The 20,358-nt window shown below is 36.6% G+C and overlaps 1 protein-coding gene across 1 annotated transcript in view; it reads left to right on the forward strand.

Moving 5' to 3' along the window:
* The window catches only part of ncapg2 (non-SMC condensin II complex, subunit G2), an 86,012-nt gene that overhangs the window by 34,038 nt on the left and 31,616 nt on the right, over positions 1 to 20,358 (forward strand). The window contains exons 14-16 of the mRNA XM_028804138.2: positions 3,189 to 3,411; positions 11,474 to 11,577; positions 15,461 to 15,634. Coding sequence (XP_028659971.1) covers positions 3,189 to 3,411; positions 11,474 to 11,577; positions 15,461 to 15,634 — 501 coding nt within the window. The remainder of the gene's footprint in view (positions 1 to 3,188; positions 3,412 to 11,473; positions 11,578 to 15,460; positions 15,635 to 20,358) is intronic.

The raw sequence follows: 20,358 nt of genomic DNA on the forward strand, positions 1-20,358 counted from the left end.
AGCCTTAAAACCCGATCGCTGTAAACACTCTTTTTAAATGAGTTTTAAGCACAGGGAAAAAATGAACATTTGAAAAATCAGAAATTTAATAAACAACCAAGAAAAGTAACATTGCAACAATTCATGCTACGAACTGAAAAATGAACATTTGAAAAATCCGTAATACAAAAACTAACCATAAACCACCAAGAAAACTCGCCTTGCATGAGTTGAGTTCTGACATGAAGGAAGTGAGGAGAAACTGAGTGGAGAGGAGGTTACAGTTTTGAGGAAGAGTCCGGCTCCGCGATGGAGGGATGTTCTCCTTCAGGTGTTTTCTCTTTTTATTTTTGTCTTTTATTTTTCTTCATTATGTAAAGCACTTTGAGCTACTTTTTGTATGAAAATGTGCTATATAAATAAATGTTGTTGTTGTTGTTCTCTGTGATTTCTTGGGTTTCTGGTGTTTTTAGCTGTTTAGCTGGTGGATCAGACTTCATGAAATAGCTGTCTAATGTGACTTGCCTTTTCCTACGTATTAAAATTTTTCAGACCATATCGTGTCAACCAAATTTGGAGGGTGTGCCGATGCATTGTCCATCAGAAGAAGGCATTTTTTAAGCAGGTTATTCTCTTTGAGATATCGCTTCATGGTGGGAGCGAAAGCCTTGTGCAGCCATTTCAAAAACAAAGCCCTTGTGACCCACCCCTTCGTGTTTGTCCTCCACATCACAGGCAGTCTGGCTTTGTTTACATTGTGCTGCTTGAAAGCACGAGGGTTCTCAAATTGGTAAACAAGTAGCAGCTTGATTTTTATGTCACCACTAGTGTTAGCACACAGTAAAATGGTTAACCTGTCCTTCATTGGTTTATGGCCGGGCATAGCCTTCTCTTCCTGGGTAATGTAGGTCCTCTTCAGCATCCTCTTCCAGAACAATCCGGTCTCGTTGCAGCTGAAGACTTGTTGCGGGATGTAGCCTTCGTCCTCCACTAATTTTGTGAAATTTTTCACAAATTCTTTCGCAGCTTCAGTGTCGAAACTAGCACCCTGTCCGTGCCTTACCACACTATGAATGCCACTTCTCTTGCGAAACTTTTCAAACCATCCTCTACTGGCTTTAAATTCCTCACTTTCGCTACTCGTAGAAGGATAGTTTTGCAGCAAATCACCATGAATCTGCCTGGCTTTCTCGCATAACATCGCCTCGCTTACGCTATCCCCTGCAAGTTGCTTCTCATTCAGCCACACTAGCAACAGTTTTTCCACCTCTTCCAGCACTTGAGGCCTCTGCCATGTTAACGCTTTAACTCCTTTTGCAACATCAGCTGCTTTAATAGTTTCTTTCTGCTTTAGAATAGTCGAAATTGTAGATTTTGACTTCTTGTATTCGGCAGCAAGATCAGTAACACGAATGCCACGCTCATACTTGTCAAAAATTTCTTTCTTTACTTCGATTTCAATTTTCTGCAAAACTTTCTTCTCACCACTCTTCACTTGCTTAGAAGCCATGGTTAACTGCAAAAGCACACAAAATACTGTAGAGCAGGGGTAGGCAACGTCGGTCCTGGAGTGCCACAGTATGTGCAGGTTTTTGTTCCAACCCAGTTCCTTAACGAGAACTCAATTATTGCTGATGAAGCACATATTGCTTAAGTGACATTGTAATGCTTCATTTTAGTGGTCTCGCTTGTTAAGGTTCTCCAACCTTAATTGCTTATTTCAATCTTAAACTGCTGCATTCAGTGTTTTAATTGCTCCTTATTAGCAATAAGATGTAAAACAGGGGTAGGCAATGTCGGTCCTGGTGAGCTGCAGTGGCTACAGGTTTTCATTCAACCCAATTGCTTAATTAGAAACCAATCATTGCCAATCTCAGACCTTATTTAATTTTATGGCTTGTTAGTCTGTGCAATGTAAGGCTTTTATATCGTAGATTTTTTTTCCTTTCCAAGGATATCATCCAAATGATTTGAAGCCTAAAACAGATCATTTTCAGTCTGTCACATTTTTCTATTAAGTGTTTTATTAAATCAAACCGTGCATGATGAACACACACAGATGTAATTGGAAAAAAGCTAGCTGGAGAACTGCTGGCTGCTTTGTCTTTTACATCTTATTGCTAATAAGGAGCAATTAAAACACTGAATGCAGCAGTTTAAGATTGAAATAAGCAATTAAGGTTGGAGAACCTTAACAAGCGAGACCACTAAAATGAAACATTAAAATGTCACTTAAGCAATATGTGCTTCATCAGCAATAATTGAGTTCTCGTTAAGGAACTGGGTTGGAACAAAAACCTGCACATACTGTGGCACTCCAGGACCGACGTTGCCTACCCCTGCTGTAGAGCACAAAGAGTGCACAGGTAAAGCACGCACGTCTTACTGAGAACAATGAACAGGGAGAGGCTGAACATGTGCTTAAATACAGTAATCGGCGTGTACGAACTGTAAGGGAAATAGAGCACAAATAGTTCACAGTGAAAGCACGCACGTCTGACCGAGAACAATGCAACACGTGCGGAAATCATTGGCGCGCACAAACCAAACTGGCTTGTTCGTATACCGAGTGTGTGGTCGTGAACCGAGGCAAAAGTTTGGCCAACTTTTTGGTCGTAAACCGATTTGTACGTGTACCGAGACGTTCGTGAACCCAGGTTCCACTGTATGTCTTAATGGTAATGGTTTCCTTCTTTACCATTGTGTACTTCTATCAATTTTCTAAACAAGCTAATTTGAATTTAATTCCTCCTTAGATAAACTAAGTAGTAAATAAGCAGAAAAAACACCACAAACTAGGCAGAATTATGCAACCTTCTGTTGGCCTTCACATCTTTCCTTTATAATGGGATTAACAGCACAGTAAATAGATGAAGCTTTCAATAACTGTTTGAAGACACCATCCATTTAAATATTTTAAATCTTTGATCAGTATATTTGTGGTCATTATCATTGTCCTCATCTGTTCTAACTTACTCTCAATGAAAATAAACATGAAGTTTGTTTTACTTCATTCTGTTGTAACCATTTCAAAGTGTGATTCTGTATTGTTTGTTCAATTATTGTCCAGTTTTCTAAGGATCTAAATGTAACAAAGTACATTATGATAAATGAAAAATGTGGTAGTCCATCATGCTTTAATAAAAAGAATTTTCAGATTAGCATTTATTTTAAATTATTTCACTATGTGTTTAATTATTTTGCTTTAGTTTTGGAAAGTGTGCTCAATGGAACACCTCTTGGTCAGACTTGAAATTGACTCTCCACCTGTTTCCAAGCGAATTGTGAACCTTCTTTTTAACTCCTTCTTCCCTGTTAATGAATCTGAAGTAGTCTGGTGTGAGCGATGTGTTACACTAATTCAGATGAATCCAATGGCTGCAAGAAAGTTCTATCAGTATGCATATTTTTATACGGCCCCCACAAATATAGGTAAGATTTCATCAGGTTGTAATCAAAAAACAAGCATTCTTAATGAGACCATGGTGAAGTTATACATGTTGATGATAAACAGTCTGTAATACTGCAGTGTTATTTTTTGTGAAATTATACATGATGCAGTATTAACATAGCAACAAACAAATCAAGACTTTTTTTTTTTTTTAATTTTGTTAAATGGAAATAAATTACATTTTTAAAGTAAAATGGATTAATTCCAAGCATTTTTAACACTAATATTTTAATTATTATATTTTTATTACTATTAGAGTATTGATATTTTATAAAAGAGAGAGAGAGAGAGAGAACACCATATAGGTCTGGTTTATTTCATTTGCTGGGTCAATTATTCATTAATTTATTTCTTTATGTTCTTTAAACAATGGAAGACTAGCAACGACTGAATGATTTGACAGTTTGTTTCAACTGTGTTTGAAAAACTTTATCCTGGATTCTGTTTTCAGTGCAGCTTATTATATTTTCCAATTGTACTGTTAAAGATGAATTTTAAAAAAAATTTGCAATGTTAACATTGTTGTTCCCTATAAGAATTTTGTAAGCCTAGTTTTTCTGATCATAGCTTCTAGTGCAGATATTAAGGTGGTTCATATGTTGCTATTACAATGTAAAATGTTTTTTGAATTGGTGGAGCAAAACCTCTTGTGACTTTATATGTCAGAGAGAAAATTCTAATATTGACCCTTAACTTACTGCACTCAGCAGTGAAGACATTTAAGCAGTAATATTATATTTTGCCTTTGAGTTAACTATAGAATATGAAGTGATTTGATTTGAGCAACTTGACCATAAAGCATTGCAGAATTCAATTCTGTATGAGATATACTGTAAAAATTAAGAAGCTCTTTAGGATGCTTACTACAAGAGTGAGCCAAAAAGTATCCGCACTGGGGCTGTAGAATTTATTTTGATCAACTTTCAGAAAAGACAAATACATCATTTTTTGACATAATCTCCCTGCTTTCAATACACTTTGTCCATCTGTTAGCAAGCTTTCGTATTCCTTCATTAAAAATGTTTTAGGCTAATCTATGAGCCATGAATGCACCGCTGTCTACACCTCTTCGTCAGATGTGAATCTTTCTCCTCGTAGGGCTTCTTTCGAAACCCAAGTCTATCGTGGATTATTGCATAGGCAGAGCCATGGCTGGTTTGCATATCATTTGCAACATCATCTACTGTCACTTGTCTATTCAACAGAATCATTTAACATGCATGCCCAATGATGTCGTCAGTCATGGACGTGGACAGACGTGCAGCGCCTCCTTCATGGCTGACACTTGTGCGACCTTCCTTGAACATTTCTATCCATTCATACACACTTCTTCACAACAAAACACTTTCTCCGTACTGTGCACACAGACTTGGATAAATATCGGCACCAGGCACACCCTCAGACCACAAAAAACGAATCCCTGCACATTGCTCTTCTTTTGTGCAAAACAAAAGTAGGGGCAGCCATTGTTTCTCGCACCACAGTTACATAGCATAGTGGTGATTGGGGAGACAGAGTCCTTATACAGAAAGTGCTAATAAGAGAGTGCTGCCAACAGAAATTTTAATATAACCGGAGTGCAGATGATTTTTGACTCACCCTCGTATAGCTACGTGGTAAGAAACTGTTTTAATTTTGTCATATTTTTATTAATGCACAATAACTTCAACTAAACGAAAATTTCACAAAGGCAGCTGTTCACAAGTCACACACACACGACGGCCATCTTTTTCACTTACCTCCGCACCCTAACACCTATATTTAATCCCATATTGCAGCTTTAATAGAAGCCACACTATAACTATATGAGTTAGATTTAAACTTTCTAATAGTCATTTACAATAGCACTATACAGATTTCGGGATTAGTAACGCTTTAATTCATTATACATGCACATAATTTTGTGTATTTGAGAGGAACGCCTATATGGACTAGAGCTGTCACAATGAATATTACTATTCAAATAGAATTATAATCTGTTTTAAAATTATTCTTATTCAAAGGCAAACACTGACATTCGACTCTAAGATTTTATTTTTTTTTTTTTTTTTTTTTTTTTTATATTAAAACCTTGCACTAATTTCAGTATCTTGTTACTCCAGACTTGTTATTTCACATCACTTCCATACGTTTTGATAGTTTTTTTATTTGTTAGTTTGCATGATCACTTATAAAGTGGACAAATTTTTCTACCACAATCCTCTGCCTTTTGGTTAACGGACATACTAACAACAGGTTTTAAACATTTCTCTATTACCCAAAATGTATCACTTTGCTCCTGATCCTGTAAACCCAAGATCCGTGATTTGGTGGCTTATTTATATTAAAACCGTAAGCATTCATCATAGCAAACAAAGGCTTATTTCCTTTCTCATTAAACTTAATGGGAAATAACTGCTGTATTTTTGATTTTTATTTTATTATTATAATGGCTTTAAAATCAACATTTTAAAGAGAATTTTTCAGTGTCATTAAAGCCTATTTGGGTGGATTTTTTGATGCTGCTGGCTTGATACATACTGTAATTCCTAAAACAAAGGAGAAAAAAATATTAAGGTTACATGTTATATTTTTGTGCATCTGTAATGGGGGGGAAAAATCTTGTTTAGTTTAACCCTCTCTACGCTCTACAAGGTTATTAAACTGGGCTGCTCTGCACACTTGATCTACCTACCTTTGTTTTTTTTTTTTTTTTTTTTACTTAGTAGCAGAATTTTGAAGTTTCTGTTAATGAACGTTCCAAATAATTATAATGAGGAGGGAATACTTAAAGAACATTACAATGCAACAATTAGTACTTTCAGTAAATCCTTTTGTGAAATGTGAATAGATTTGCTGTGCCTCTACTTACATACAATACAGGTGAGCACTGACTTCAGGTCCTTTGCAATCACAGACTAGAAAAGCACATAGTAGAGCCCTTGACAAGGGGGCAGGGAGCAGGGTCTAAAGTAACGTTTGTTTAATGTGTTTAAGTAATTGCGAGCAATTGTATGGGTATGAGTCACTTTTCATGCACAGAAAATTCAGTTTTTGTGAAGGGCTGTCTTTTCAAATGAAGGTCTGTGTCAGTGCACAAATCTTAAGCGCTGCAAACATAACCGCAGGCAAAAATATGAATATATATATATACATATTATATATATATATATATATATATATATATATATATATATATATATATATATATATATATATATATATATATATATATATAATATATGGTTGAAATAGTTTACTGTCAAATAAATGCAAAGAGTACGCGACACGTGTTTCACCCTCATTATGGGCTCATCAGGCATACACACGCCACTGCACTCCCTAGATATTAGATAGATAGATAGAGATATATATAGATATATAGATATAGATATATATAGATATAGATAGATATAGATATTATATATATATATAGATGTAGATATAGATGTATATATAGATATTATATATATATATAGATATAGATGTAGATATAGATATAGATGTAATATATATAGAGATAGATATTATATAGATATAGATATATATAGATATAGATAGATAGATAGATAGATATATAGAGAGAGAGAGAGAGATATTATATAGAGAGAGAGAGATATTATATAGAGAGAGATATATATATATATCTATCTATATCTATATATATGTATTAAATATTATATATATATATATATATATATATATAATATGTATAATATGTGTTGCTATATATTGCCTTTGATTCTTGTAAGTCTAAGCATTATCCTCTGATGAAGACCCCTGGTAGGGGTTGAAAGCTCAGGAATAAAAACTACTTTATGATACGTGATTCATTTTTTCTTCCTTTGTGGATCTCCAGCTGCAAATATGCAAACCGTATCACAGACCTTCTCTTCCACTGTGTGTGTGTGTGTGTATATGTGTGTGTATATATATATATATATATATATATATATATATATATATATATATATATATATATATATATATATATATACACACACACACACACACACAGTACTGTGCAAAAGTTTTAGGCAGGTGTGAAAAAATGCTGTAAACAAAGAATGCTTTCAGAAATATAAATAATCATTGTTTATTGTTATCAATTTACAAAATGCAAAGTGAGCGAACAAAAGAAAAATCTAAATCAAATCAATATTTGGTGTTACTACCTTTTGCCTTCAAACCAGCATCAATTTTTATAGGTACACTTGCACAAAGTCAGGTATTTTGTAGGATTATAGTCAGGTGTATGATCAACCAATTATACCAAACAGGTGCTAATGATCATCAATGTCACACGTAGGTTGAAACACAGTCATTAACTAACTGAAACAGAAACAGCTGTGTAGGAGGCTTAAAACTGGGTGAGGAACAGCCAAACTCTGCTACCAAGGTGAGGTTGTGGAAGACAGTTTCATGTCATGGCAAGATTGAGCACATCAACAAGACACAAGGTAATTAGTTATACTGCATCAGCAAGGTCTCTCCCAGACAAAGATTTCAAAGCAGACTGGGGTTTCAAGATGTGCTGTTCAAGCTCTTTTGAAGAAGCACAAAGAAACGGGCAACGTTGAGGATCGTAGACGCAGTGGTTGGCCAAGGAAACTTAGTGCAGCAGATGAAAGACACATCAAGCTTATTACCCTTCGAAATCGGAAGGTGTCCAGCAGTGCCATCAGCTCAGAACTGGCAGAAACCAGTGGGATCCAGGTACACCCATCTACTGTCCGGATGGCAGCTGGTGCTCTGGACTGATGAGTCAAAATTTGAAATATTTGGCTGTAGCAGAAGGCAGTTTGTTCGTCGAAGGGCTGGAGAGCGGTACAATAATGAGTGTCTGCAGGCAACAGTGAAGCATGGTGGAGGTTCCTTGAACGTTTGGGGCTGCATTTCTGCAAATGGAGTTGGAGATTTGGTCAGGATTAATGGTGTTCACAATGCTGAGAAATACACGCAGATACTTATCCATCATGCAATACCATCAGGGAGGCGTATGATTGGCCCCAAATTTATTCTGCAGCAGGACAACGACCCTAAACATACAGCCATAGTCATTAAGAACTATTTTCAGCGTAAAGAAGAACAAGAAGTCCTGGAAGTGATAGTATGGCGGTGTTGGGCGATTCACTACACGCCTTTGGCCGCACCGTGTTCGTTCTCGGTGGGCGGACGCAGGCTGCATACTGTAGTGGAGGTGACTGTGTGGTGGGTGGGTGGTGAACCGCCCCTCGCTACTCCCATTCATTCTCAATAGCAAGCCTGCTTGTACTGTTACGTACATAGCAGGAAGTTGTCTCTTGTCAGTACACCAGACGTGCTGACGAGGGATGCCTGCCTGCTGTGATAACGTGTACAGTGCCTTGCAGAAGAGCTCATCTTAACCTTTTGTCTTCACCCTTCAAGAATGTCACTGAAACACAAATCTGATGCAAGTGTTGGTGATACAGTAAAGAAGAGAAAAACCATCACCATTGAAAATAAAGTAGAAATAATAAAAAGGTCAGAGACAGGTGAAACTTCATCATTCATTGGCAGAGCACTTGGTTGCAGTCGGTCAACAATAGCATTTATTAAAATAATGTACCTGTTCCGACTTGCATACAAATTCAACTTAAGTACAAACCTACAGTCCCTATCTTGTAAGTAACCCGGGGACTGCCTGTATATGTATATATACGTACGTATGTATGTATGTATGTATACGTATGTATGTATGTATGTGTATATATGTATGTATGTATGTATGTATGTATGTAAATATGTGTATATTAATAATATTAATATTTCAATAAACCATATAACTTTTAATGTTTTGCCACTGTGAACCAAACATCTGATTAATTTAAACAACAGTCTAACTGAGAATTCAGCAACATTAAATATGACAAAAAATCCTGTCGCTGAAAAAAAGGTAGTACAGTAATGAATGACAGAAATGTATTTTTTACTTTCAAAGAATAGTTCAAGTTATAATGTTTCACCATTTTGTAATGAATATATAAGATTAATTTAAATGTGAATTCAGAAACATTAGATATGCTACAAATAAAAACCAGGAGCTGTTCTGAGGTTTTGTTTCTCTTTAAATCGGAATTTCATGTACTGTCAATCCAAAACACTCCACTAAGACAATGACACTTAGCTGCCTCGGTTACCAAGTGAGGCTTACTTTCTAAGTGTGCTTTTTGGAATACTACAGGTCTTGATAGATTGTCGATTTTGCTGTACAGTACACCCCCGAAATTTACGGGGGTTATGTTCCTAGAGCACCTGCGAATTGTGAAAAACAGCGAATTTTGGATGTGGTTAAAAAAAATGCCTATAAATTCCTATTTTTATAGATTAAACCCTAAATATGCTCCCAAATCACTTTAGTTTCATTTCAAACTCAGCTTAATACATTACCTAAAAAAAAGAATGTAAAGGTAAACCCGTATACTGTACAGTACTGTACTGCTATGTCTCCCACAGTGCTAGAATGTAAAATACCAATGTTACCGCTATATGTACTGTAATTCATGCAAGCGCGTTTTCTTTGGTATGCGCTGTCATTTTCTTTGTTATAAGCAGGGTAAATACGTAATAATTTAATAAAAAATACAGTAAAATGTACAGGTACTAACTAATAATGAATGATATTGATGATGATGATGAACTAGCTGTGCAGTATGATGCAGAGGATTTACAGCTGCTCGGGTGGTGCCTCTTCTTCTATGATGTTCCTAAAGGTCTCGGGGTAGTTCTCTGTTGGCAGATGTTGCCTCTCCATGTAGAGAAATACTTTTAATATTGAATCGTTTCTGAAAATGATCAAACCATCCCTTACTGGCTTGAAAATCTTCAGGTTCCGGTGTTGTTGATGGTCGTGGTTGCGGTACTTCAGTAACTTCTTAAACGATTCCTTTAGCGAACTGCTGGTACAATTTCCATGCTTTCTCATGGATGGTGTTACCGTCCAAGGGGATGTTCTTCTTACTGCAGTCGGTGATCCACAATGCCAAGGCAGATTCCATCCTGACAATATTCTTATTTGTTATGGTCATTACCTTTTTGGCACTATCACAGAAACTTACTGAGATGGTACTCCTGATTGCTGTCTCGTTCTTCTTTATGTAGCGTATGCTGCTTTCATTGATGCCATAATTGCGCTTTACTGTGGCATAACTTTTTAGTTCCTGGAGCAAATCCAGTAGCTCATCCTTCTCCTGGAGTGTCTTAAACTTCTTCTGGCACTTAGGCTGATTACTAGAAGCCTTAGAAGGTGCAGGGCATTTCGGCAGCATCTTGCGGCTTTAAAAAGAACAAAACGGAAAACACGAACACTCAGCTGGAGATGCGTCACAGGGCAGCAGTCAATCAGCAGCAAGGGAAAATTAATAACGCTCTCGGATTGGCTACTTTCACCATCCCAAGCCATGTTTTCCTCTATGGTTGCTTCCTGTTCTCTCTACAGTACAGTATTGCCACGAAAAAAGCCATAAAAAATTGTGGAGGATATTTGTGGTTTCCGCTAACAAATTATTAGTTAGGCTGTAAGGAAAAAATCCGTGAACAACTGAACCGCAACTTTGCGTGGGTCTACTGTACTCATATTCTGTGTTATGGTTATGTCTTATTGTTTTCTGTCAGAACCCAAACTGTTTATTACTGGGGAGAGAACTAATTCCTAATGTTGGAAAACGGAAAACTAAATCCAGTGCTACTTATTGAAACCTTTTTAATGGTGTACGACTAAAGCAACAGGAACTACTTGATCAATAAGGAGTACCCAGCAGCTAACTGCTATAGTGTAAATTTTTGCGTAAAATGGGACGATGGAGCAAAATATTATGGTACTCTCAAATGCTAAAGCTTATTTTGGTAGAAATACTCTGAAATAAAAAGGGACTTTATTGCCCCATATTTATAACTTTTTACCTCAAGTCAAAATTTATTGAGCACATGGTAACAATAGCAGTTTTATCCTTGTGTATATAAACATTTCAATTTTTTAGACATAATTTTGTCTTTTTGTCTTCATTGTATAGTCATGTAATTTGTTTATTAAACTAATTTCAGCAAAACTTATGCTGACTATTCGTCGATGCTTAAATACACTAATTCAGAAATCAATGAAAGAAGATCAAGATGAAGCTTTGGAAAGCAACAAGGAAAATTCAAGTGTAAGTAAAATAATTTTCCTTTCAGAGAATTGTAATTTTATTTTTTTGTTTTTTTTAAATATGTAGTCATTTTTTCTATGTTTTTTCTTAATTGTTTTGTTTGCACCAGTTTTCGTTATCATACAGCTGACACAAATTTAATCTGCACAAATCATTGACAGTTTTTTCTAATAAAATCTAAGAACATGCCCTTTAGTCCAACATACCTTATTGGTTTCTTTTTGTCTAGTTTGTTTAAACGCATGTTGAGATTAAACAGTCCATGAGATGCTGCTGAGAGTGATGAGTGAAGGAGTTGACACCAACTTGAATTCACAGTGAAGCTCAAGAGCTTTGCAAAATAGATGGTGTTTTCCTACCACCAAAATTCATGCATGTGTCTACCTGTCATTTAGTATTAAAATAAAGTTCTCTACTAAAATATACACATACCTTTCTTCTACGTATTTATCTATACTGCTCAAAAAAATTAAAGGAACACTATTTAATCAGAGTATAGCATCAAGTCAGTAAAATGTCTGGGATATTGATCTGGTCAGTTAAGTAGCAGAGAGGGTTGTTAATCAGTTTCAGCTCCTTTGGTGTTAATGAAATTAACAACAGGTGCACTAATGGGGGCAACAATGGGACGACCCCTAAAGCAGGAATGGTTTAACAGTTGGAGGCCACTGACATTTTTCCCTCCTCCTATGTTTTTTCACTAGTTTTGCATTTGGCTATGGTCAGTGTCACTATTGGTTGCATGAGGCGATACCTGGACCCTACAGAGGTTGCACAGGTAGTCCAACTTCTCTGCCATTGCCAGAAGGTTTGCTGTGTCTCCCAGCACAATCTCAAGGGCATGAAGGAGATTCCAGGAGACAGGCAGTTACTCTAGGAGAGCTGGACAGGGCCGTAGAAGGTCCTTAACTTATCAGCAGGGCCGGTATCTGCTCCTTTGGGCGAGGAGGAATATCATGAGCACTCCCAGAGCCCTACAAAATGACCTCCAGCAGGCCACTGGTGTGAATGTTTCTAACCAAACAATCAGAAGACTTCATGATGGTGGCCTGAGGGCCCGACATCCTCTAGTGGGCCCTTTGCTCACTGCCTGGCACCGTGGAGCTCAACTGGCATTTGCCATAGAATACCAGCATTGGCAGGTCCACCACTAGCGCCCTGTGCTTTTCACAGGTGAGAGCAGGTTCACCCTGAGCACATGTGACAGAAGTGAAAGGGTCTGGAGAAGTGTGGAGATCGTTATGATTCCTGTAACATTGTTCAGCATGACCGGTTTGGTGGTGGGTCAGTGATGGTCTGGGGAGGCATATCCATGGAGGGACACACAGACCTCTACAGGCTAGACAACAGCACCTTGACTGCCATTAGTTATCGGGATGAAATCCTTGGACCCATTGTCAGACCCTATGCAGGTGCAGTGGGTCCTAAGTTCCACCTGATGCACAACAATGCCCTACCTCATGTGGCAAGAATATGCAGTCAGTTCCTGGAGGATGAAGGAATTGATAACATTGACTGACCCCCATGCTCGCCTGACCTAAATCCAATAGAACACCTCTGGGACATTATGTTTCAGTCCATCTGACACTGCCAGGTTGCACCTCTGACTCTCTAGGAGCTCAGTGATGCCATCCGTCGTCTCATTAGGAGCATGCCCCGACGTTGTCAGGCATGTACACAAGCACGTGGGGGCCATATACTTAAACTACTGAGTACGATTCGGAGTTGCTGCAATGAAATTTCGTCAAAATGGACTAGCCTGCCGCATCATTTTTTCACTTTGATTTTCGGGGTGACTTTGAATTCAGCCCTCTGTAGGTTGATAATTTTCATTTCCATCAAACGATGTGGCATCCTTTCGTTCCTAACACATTACCCAGTCCATATCAGTATAGATATCCAGCATGATTTTTTTCCCCATTGAGATCTGATGTGTTTTCTGAGTTTCCTTTAATTTTTTTGAGCAGTTTGTTTAATCACAACACTCATTTCCTATCACATGCAGACATTTTTGAGGTGTTTTGTGGTTCTGTTAGTATAATGTCCACATTGCTAGTTTAAAGACAATCTTGGCAATCCCAATCCTAAAGATGCGTTGTTACAGAAACAATACTCAAAGCTCCACAACGCTCATGGATATAATCTCGCCCTTATCTGAAGAAATCAAGTAAGGGGCAACCAGGGGTAGAGATTTCACTGAGGGACTGCAGGAAAACCTATTGTACAGGATGTGCATGATGGTGCATTTTGTTATACTGTATCTTTTTATGAAAATTATGCAGCATATCACATTTTAAAAAATACAAAACATTGCAGCTCTCTGTGATGATGAGAATGATAACAATAAAATCGAATTGATTTGACTGGAGTGCTGTGGCTTACCTGTGTTAAGCAGCTATGGAAAAAAATTGGAATTTTTGAATGTGACTGTGTGGAATATGCTTAAATCAAAGGATTTAAGAGATAGTATTGTTGGATTGGCTTTTATTTCCTGTGAAGGAAATAAAAAAAAGCTTAGATACAGTATATGCATAAAGAGAGGAATGGCCGCAATGGAGTATAATATTGTAATGTAAAATGTATTCTGTCTTTTCCAGTAAGTTCACGTTGGAGTTCACTTGAGGCCTTACATGTTAAATCTGTAAGGGTTTAGAACAAAGGAAGTTTATTGCACTGCAGTAAAGAGAAAAGAGAGAAAGTCTATATGAGAATGATTTAACATGATTTTTTTAGGATTTTATGCAACACTATTGTTTAAATAGAACTACCTATGATAATATTAAGCATTGGTTGGACACATAAGATAATCAGAAAGAATCTGTTTTAGGTTCTGTATAGACATGATATGCCCAAAGTCATGAATATACTCCTGCCAGCTTTATTTCATACCGAACTATGACAGATATTTTATTTATTTTTTTAAGACTCCGTGAAGCACCTTGAGCTTGGGAAAGGCGCTATATAAATAAAATGTATTATTATTATTATTATTATTATTATTATAAGAATGAGGGAGAGAAGCAGTTAAAGACAAAGGAATTGATAAATTACACAAATATAGAAAAAATGAATGAATTTTTTGAATTGAAGAAAAAAGGAAAACAAAATTAATTACATTAAGAGATGTTAATGTGTATGTTTCTGTTTTTCTGCTTTTTTTTTGCTTGTCCACTCACTTTTTCCCCCCTTTCCATCTTACTTAATCTATTGCTAATATTTTCATGTTTTCCTGTTTTTTGTTTATTGTGTCATGACAGTTCAAATGTCTTGGGAGTCGCAAGGACCAAAAATATTAGCTATTTAAAATAAATAACTAAATATCTACATATATATAATATAATATAATATAATATAATATAATATAATATAATAAAACACTCAAACTACCAGTCAAAAAGAACAACTCAGTTTTTCTTCACATTTAATCAGCTGAAATGCAATGAATGGCCTAAAATGGTGACAAGATAAGCAGTAAATTGCCAGAGGTTTAACTTTAAACTTTAGGTTAGCAAAAACTGGGGGGGGGGGGGGGAAGAAAATTCAGAATGTTGCAAATGGGCCTTCTTTAGGGAGCAACTAAGGAGTTAATATCTACAGCTGTTCTGCAGCAATTAAAGTAAATTAAGACTTGCAAGTTGAAGCAAATAATTTGCACAGGTGTTCCAACTTCTTTGATTACTTTTAGTATTTATTTACTTTTTGTATTTATTTATTTGATGAGTCTTTACTCTTTCAGCATTTATTTTTGTGTACTGTCCATGTAACCAAGTGTGTTTGAATTAATCTTTTTTGATTGCTCATTTGTTAGTAATGCAATTTATGATTTTATAATAAGATCGTTTTAACATCTATAGAATAAATATTTTTATCTTGAATATATCAGGTTTTGGAAGAAGTTTTGTCTGTTCATGACACTGCCAGTGTAGCTGGACTTTTGGAAGTAACTGTTATTCTGTGGAGAACCATTCACAAATCTTTACAAATTAACAAAGATGCTTTCAGCTTTACTGTTGCTAAATTTGCTTCTGTGATGCCGGAGTACTTCAAATTATTTCAGGTATGTTAGTTATTGTTTGATCAGTTATGATACTTTCACTATCAAAGTTTAAATATGCTAATATCGTTTAATTCGAACATTTATTTTGTAAATACATTGTTGCATAATGTAAATAGCTTTGAGAGAAAATACACATTTCAGCTGTCATTTTTTTATGTTTTTTTGGCACTAATTATTCTTTATTCAGGATGGTGGATATGATTTATTGTGTGGGAGTACTGTGTATATTCTATATTAACTACATAGGCATCAGTGGTTATGTGCAAAAAGTTCCAAATAAGCTTTTTATATAGGTTTAGATAAGAAATGACCGTTAAACAGCAATTCATAATCCTGTAGAATGTGGAAAGTTAGAAAATTAAGGTAAACAGCTTTTCACACAGTCAAACCTTCCCCATGTTTTAGCAAGGCTATAAATTGTCCTTTGTTCTATAGTAGTTTTTACTTCTTTATGTATTTATTTATTTACTCTCTCTATTTTTTTTTTTGTGGAAAGCAGCCTGGACACCGATGGTTCACCCAACACATGTTTATTATACATACTTCTATATACAAAGGTGACACACACAATCCCAGTACTGCCCCAAAGTCCAGGCCTTCCTTATTTATGCCTTCCTCAGGTCCGCCTCCACTCCTCTCCTCCAAGACTCTCTCTATCTTCCTCCTAACTCCAGCCATAGAATGGAGGGAGACGGCCCCTTTTATACACACCTGGATGTGATCCAGGTGCCTCCCGGTTAGCTTCTGCCAGCACTCCCAAGTGTGGCGGAAGTACCTGCTGCGCACCCGGAAGCACTCCAGGTGTGGCAGCAGTGCTGAGGGCCAGGGCTCCTCAGACATTGGGGCGCCCCTTGGCGGTGACCACGGGCCCCTATAGGGTTGAGCTTCTAAGCTGTGGTCCCCAAAGCCACCAGGTCGCTCCCTCGTGATCTGGAGGAGGCACAGACACTACTCCCGTCCTTCCTGGCATCCCATATATATATATATATATATATATATATATATATATATATATATATATATATATATATATATATATATATATATAATATTATATTATAATAAGATAGATATATCAGGTATTCTCAGAGCCTACTGCTTTTCAGATTTGCCTTGCCATGCTCAGGAATATTGTTAATTTTCCCAACAAATTAAATTTATCATCTTTTATCAACATTAGTCTTAATAAGCTGTATCTGAAAGTACACATGTAAATTGATTTTCATGTTGAGGGCATAAAACAACATTGTAGAAAACTGTACCTGCATGTTTGTATGTATAATGGGTTTTGATAAATGAGCAAGCCATAATTTTCAATTAAGAAAAAAAAAATAATTTTTTTGTCCAGTTTCCTTATTTCAAGGCAGTCTGACACTTGTTAGTGTCTCAGTAAAGAATCGGGCTAAGACATTGAAATTCAATACTTTAAACAATCATACAAAACCATTTAAAGATTCATATACTAATTCATTAACTGCCAAATCATGAAAAGCCTTGTGAATTCCAAAACACAGATAGGGGGGTTGTACATAAAGTTTTTTTTTCTTTCACTAAGATTCTCTGCTTCCAGCCATCAGTTTCTTGAAGCCACTAACAGTACAATATTGTGAAGCTTCCCTTAATAAATTATGTTCTTTGCTTTTTTTTCTTGTAAAACATACTTATTTTTTGTGTTCTACAAGCATTCTGTAATTGCCAACAAAAATAGTAATGGCCAAGTTGGAAGGTCTCTGATGCACACTGCATAAACTGGTTTGTGATTAATCATCACTTGTAACTGGTCAGTGACATTACACCAACATGGGATTGCTGCCTTTGTGTGGGTATACTGAGGAAATGTATGTGTAGAGACCTAATTAGTAGAAATAGCCGACCAATATGTTTTCATTGGTAAAATGGGTTGTGGTTATTGCCAGGGATATATAAGCTTTTAGTACTTCTAAGACAAAATTTATTCTGAGACTAACTGTTAATATACAGTACACCCCCAAAATTTGCGGGGTTACGTTCCTAGAGCACCTGCGAATTGCGAAAAACCGCAAATTTTGGATTTGTGTTTAAAAAATGCCTATTTTCATAGTTTAATCCCTATATGCCCCCAAAACACTTTAATTTAATTTCAAACTCCGCTTAATACATTACCTAAAAATAGAGCGTAAAGGTGAACCTGTATACTGTACTGCTATGTCTCCTGCAATGCTAGAATGTAAAATACCAATGTTACTGCTATATGCAGTGTAACTCATGCAAGCGCATTTTCATTGCCAGAAGCCTTAGATGGTGCAGCTCGTTTCGGCGGCATCATGGGGTTTTAACCGTTAAACTGCCACATACTTGGGGTTAATACATCCCTGGATGCCAAATATTTTTTTGCTGCACTTTAAGTAAATGTCACAATTAACAAAGAAAAAGTGAAATTTTAATGGAACACATTTTTTTTTCCATGTGAAGAGCATCACAATTACTGCAACACTGATCATTTTACACAGTGCTAATGAACTGTAAAAACTATTTTAAAAAACTACTTGAACAATATGTACAAAGTGCAATTGACGCCATGGATGTAAATCACTGAGCCAACTGCGCTTAAACTGGCTGCACGCAAGCAGACAGAGGTAATCGCTGATGCTTGCAGGCTAGTCTTAGTGCAGCTTGGGTCACAGAATTGCACACAAACACAGGAGATTGTAGAGACCTGAACTTTATTCAAACACTTCAAACAAACATGTCTTTCAGAAGTAAAATGTGCTCAGCATGCAGTTAGTTAATGATTAAACAATAGACAGACATCATAGGAGAATGTCGGGGGGAGGAGAGAGAAAGAAAGCAATCAGCCAAAAAGGACAGGTACGTTCAGGCTTTTAAGTAAGCGTAGTGCGAGAAGTGGCAATCGAGAAGACGGTGATTTATTTATTTTTATGGTGGAGATTCCAGCCTTGACCGAGGCGCGCACAAACAGAGACAAAAACAAAGCAAACCGGTAATCAAACGGCAAATAAAGAATGTAATGAAAACAGCAGTACCACCCCTGTTCCCCTTACAGCGATTACACATTAAATACAACAAAGCACAAACAAAACACACATAGTAAATCATGAAAAACGGCAACGGATGAAATGTAATGATTCAGAAATCTGCACGTTGAATGGGAATGTACAGATTGTCCTACTGGTAGTTCCTGAAATGGTGAAGACGGGTGGATGGGTTCAGGAGCGCTCCTTTCTTTGCAGGATGGCCACTTACAGTCCTCATGTACACAGGCAGATGGCAGACAATCCAGACGCACGAAACGATCCAGGACAAAATGAATAAGTACAGGTAACCCAACAGAAGGCAGACAGTAACTTGAAACACAAATTACAAAAACTTTTTTTTTTTGCCTTTGGTCACCGGCCCCCTTTTTAAAAGCCGTGGTGACATCCTTTGACCTCAACAGCCCCAGCACCCTCAGCAGAAGACCAATCAAAGCCACTGCTGGGAGTTACAGTTTCAAATTCTATTGGCTACTTTCACCATCCCAAGTCGCAGTTTTCTCTACAGCTGCTTCCTGTTCTCTTTACAGTACAGTATTGCCACGAAAAAAGCCATAAAAATTGCGGAGGATATTTGCGGTTTCGGCTAACAATTATTAGTTAGATTCTAAGGAAAAATCCGCGAATGACTGAGGCCGCAAACTCTGAACCGCAACTTTGCGGTGGTCTGCTGTACTTTGTTTAGAACATTAGGACAATTGTGTTAAGAATGGGTCATTCAGACTAACAGGTACATCCATTTTATTCACTTAGTGTTTCAAAAATATCATGTCACGAATTGAAAGATCCCTAAAGTCCTGCACTTCACAACACTACTTGGTAATTTATTCTATGTGTTTATGGTTCTTTGAATGTAGAAAAGCTTTCTATTTAATTGCAAAATCTACTTTAGTTTCCAACCATGTGTCTATGTTGTTGTTGCAGAATATATTTTAAAGGAACAGCTGGTATCCACTATACTAATTCCCTTCTTAATTTGAAACACTTAGAGCATGTCGTCTTTTAATCTCCTTCTGTCTCTCCTCATAGCTCATACTTCTTTGTCCCTGAATTAGCCTAGTCATTCTTCTCTGGACGTTTTCTAATGCTGCTATGTCTTACAATAAGGAGTCCAAAACAATACAGGCCTCACTATTGTGCTATATATCTTAAGTGTAATGCCCATAAACTTACATCATGATGTGTGGAGTACATAACCTAAAATCCTTTTAGCCTCCTTGATTTGCTTCTGTACACTATCTTGATGCAGACAGTGATGAATCCAGTATGAATCCTTGTTCCTTCTATTAAGGTGTACTTTCAAGTTTCAGACCTCCCATTATATATTTAAATCTAATATTTCTACCATCTCTACCTCTTTTCATATATTTACATTAAATTATTTATTAACGTCCTCTGTAAACATAAGCAGTAAGTGCATGTGACCATTGTTCATTTCAAAACTGTTTAAACCACTTAAAATTGGTTGACTCTCTTGCATAAATGGCCCATTTCAGGTGATTCAACATTTGTATTGGGTTGAGATCTGGATATTGAATCAGACATTTTAAAAACACAAGTTTTCTTCTTGAAAAAACATTCTTTTTAGTTTTGCTTGAATATTTATGATTACTTTTCAGCATTAATTCTTGTACGGATAGCTTGTTATTATTCTGTGCAAATAAGATGATATGACAGTGTATTCATATTTTC

This window comes from Erpetoichthys calabaricus, chromosome 6 (genome assembly GCF_900747795.2).
Source record: "Erpetoichthys calabaricus chromosome 6, fErpCal1.3, whole genome shotgun sequence".
Lineage (NCBI taxonomy): Eukaryota > Metazoa > Chordata > Cladistia > Polypteriformes > Polypteridae > Erpetoichthys > Erpetoichthys calabaricus.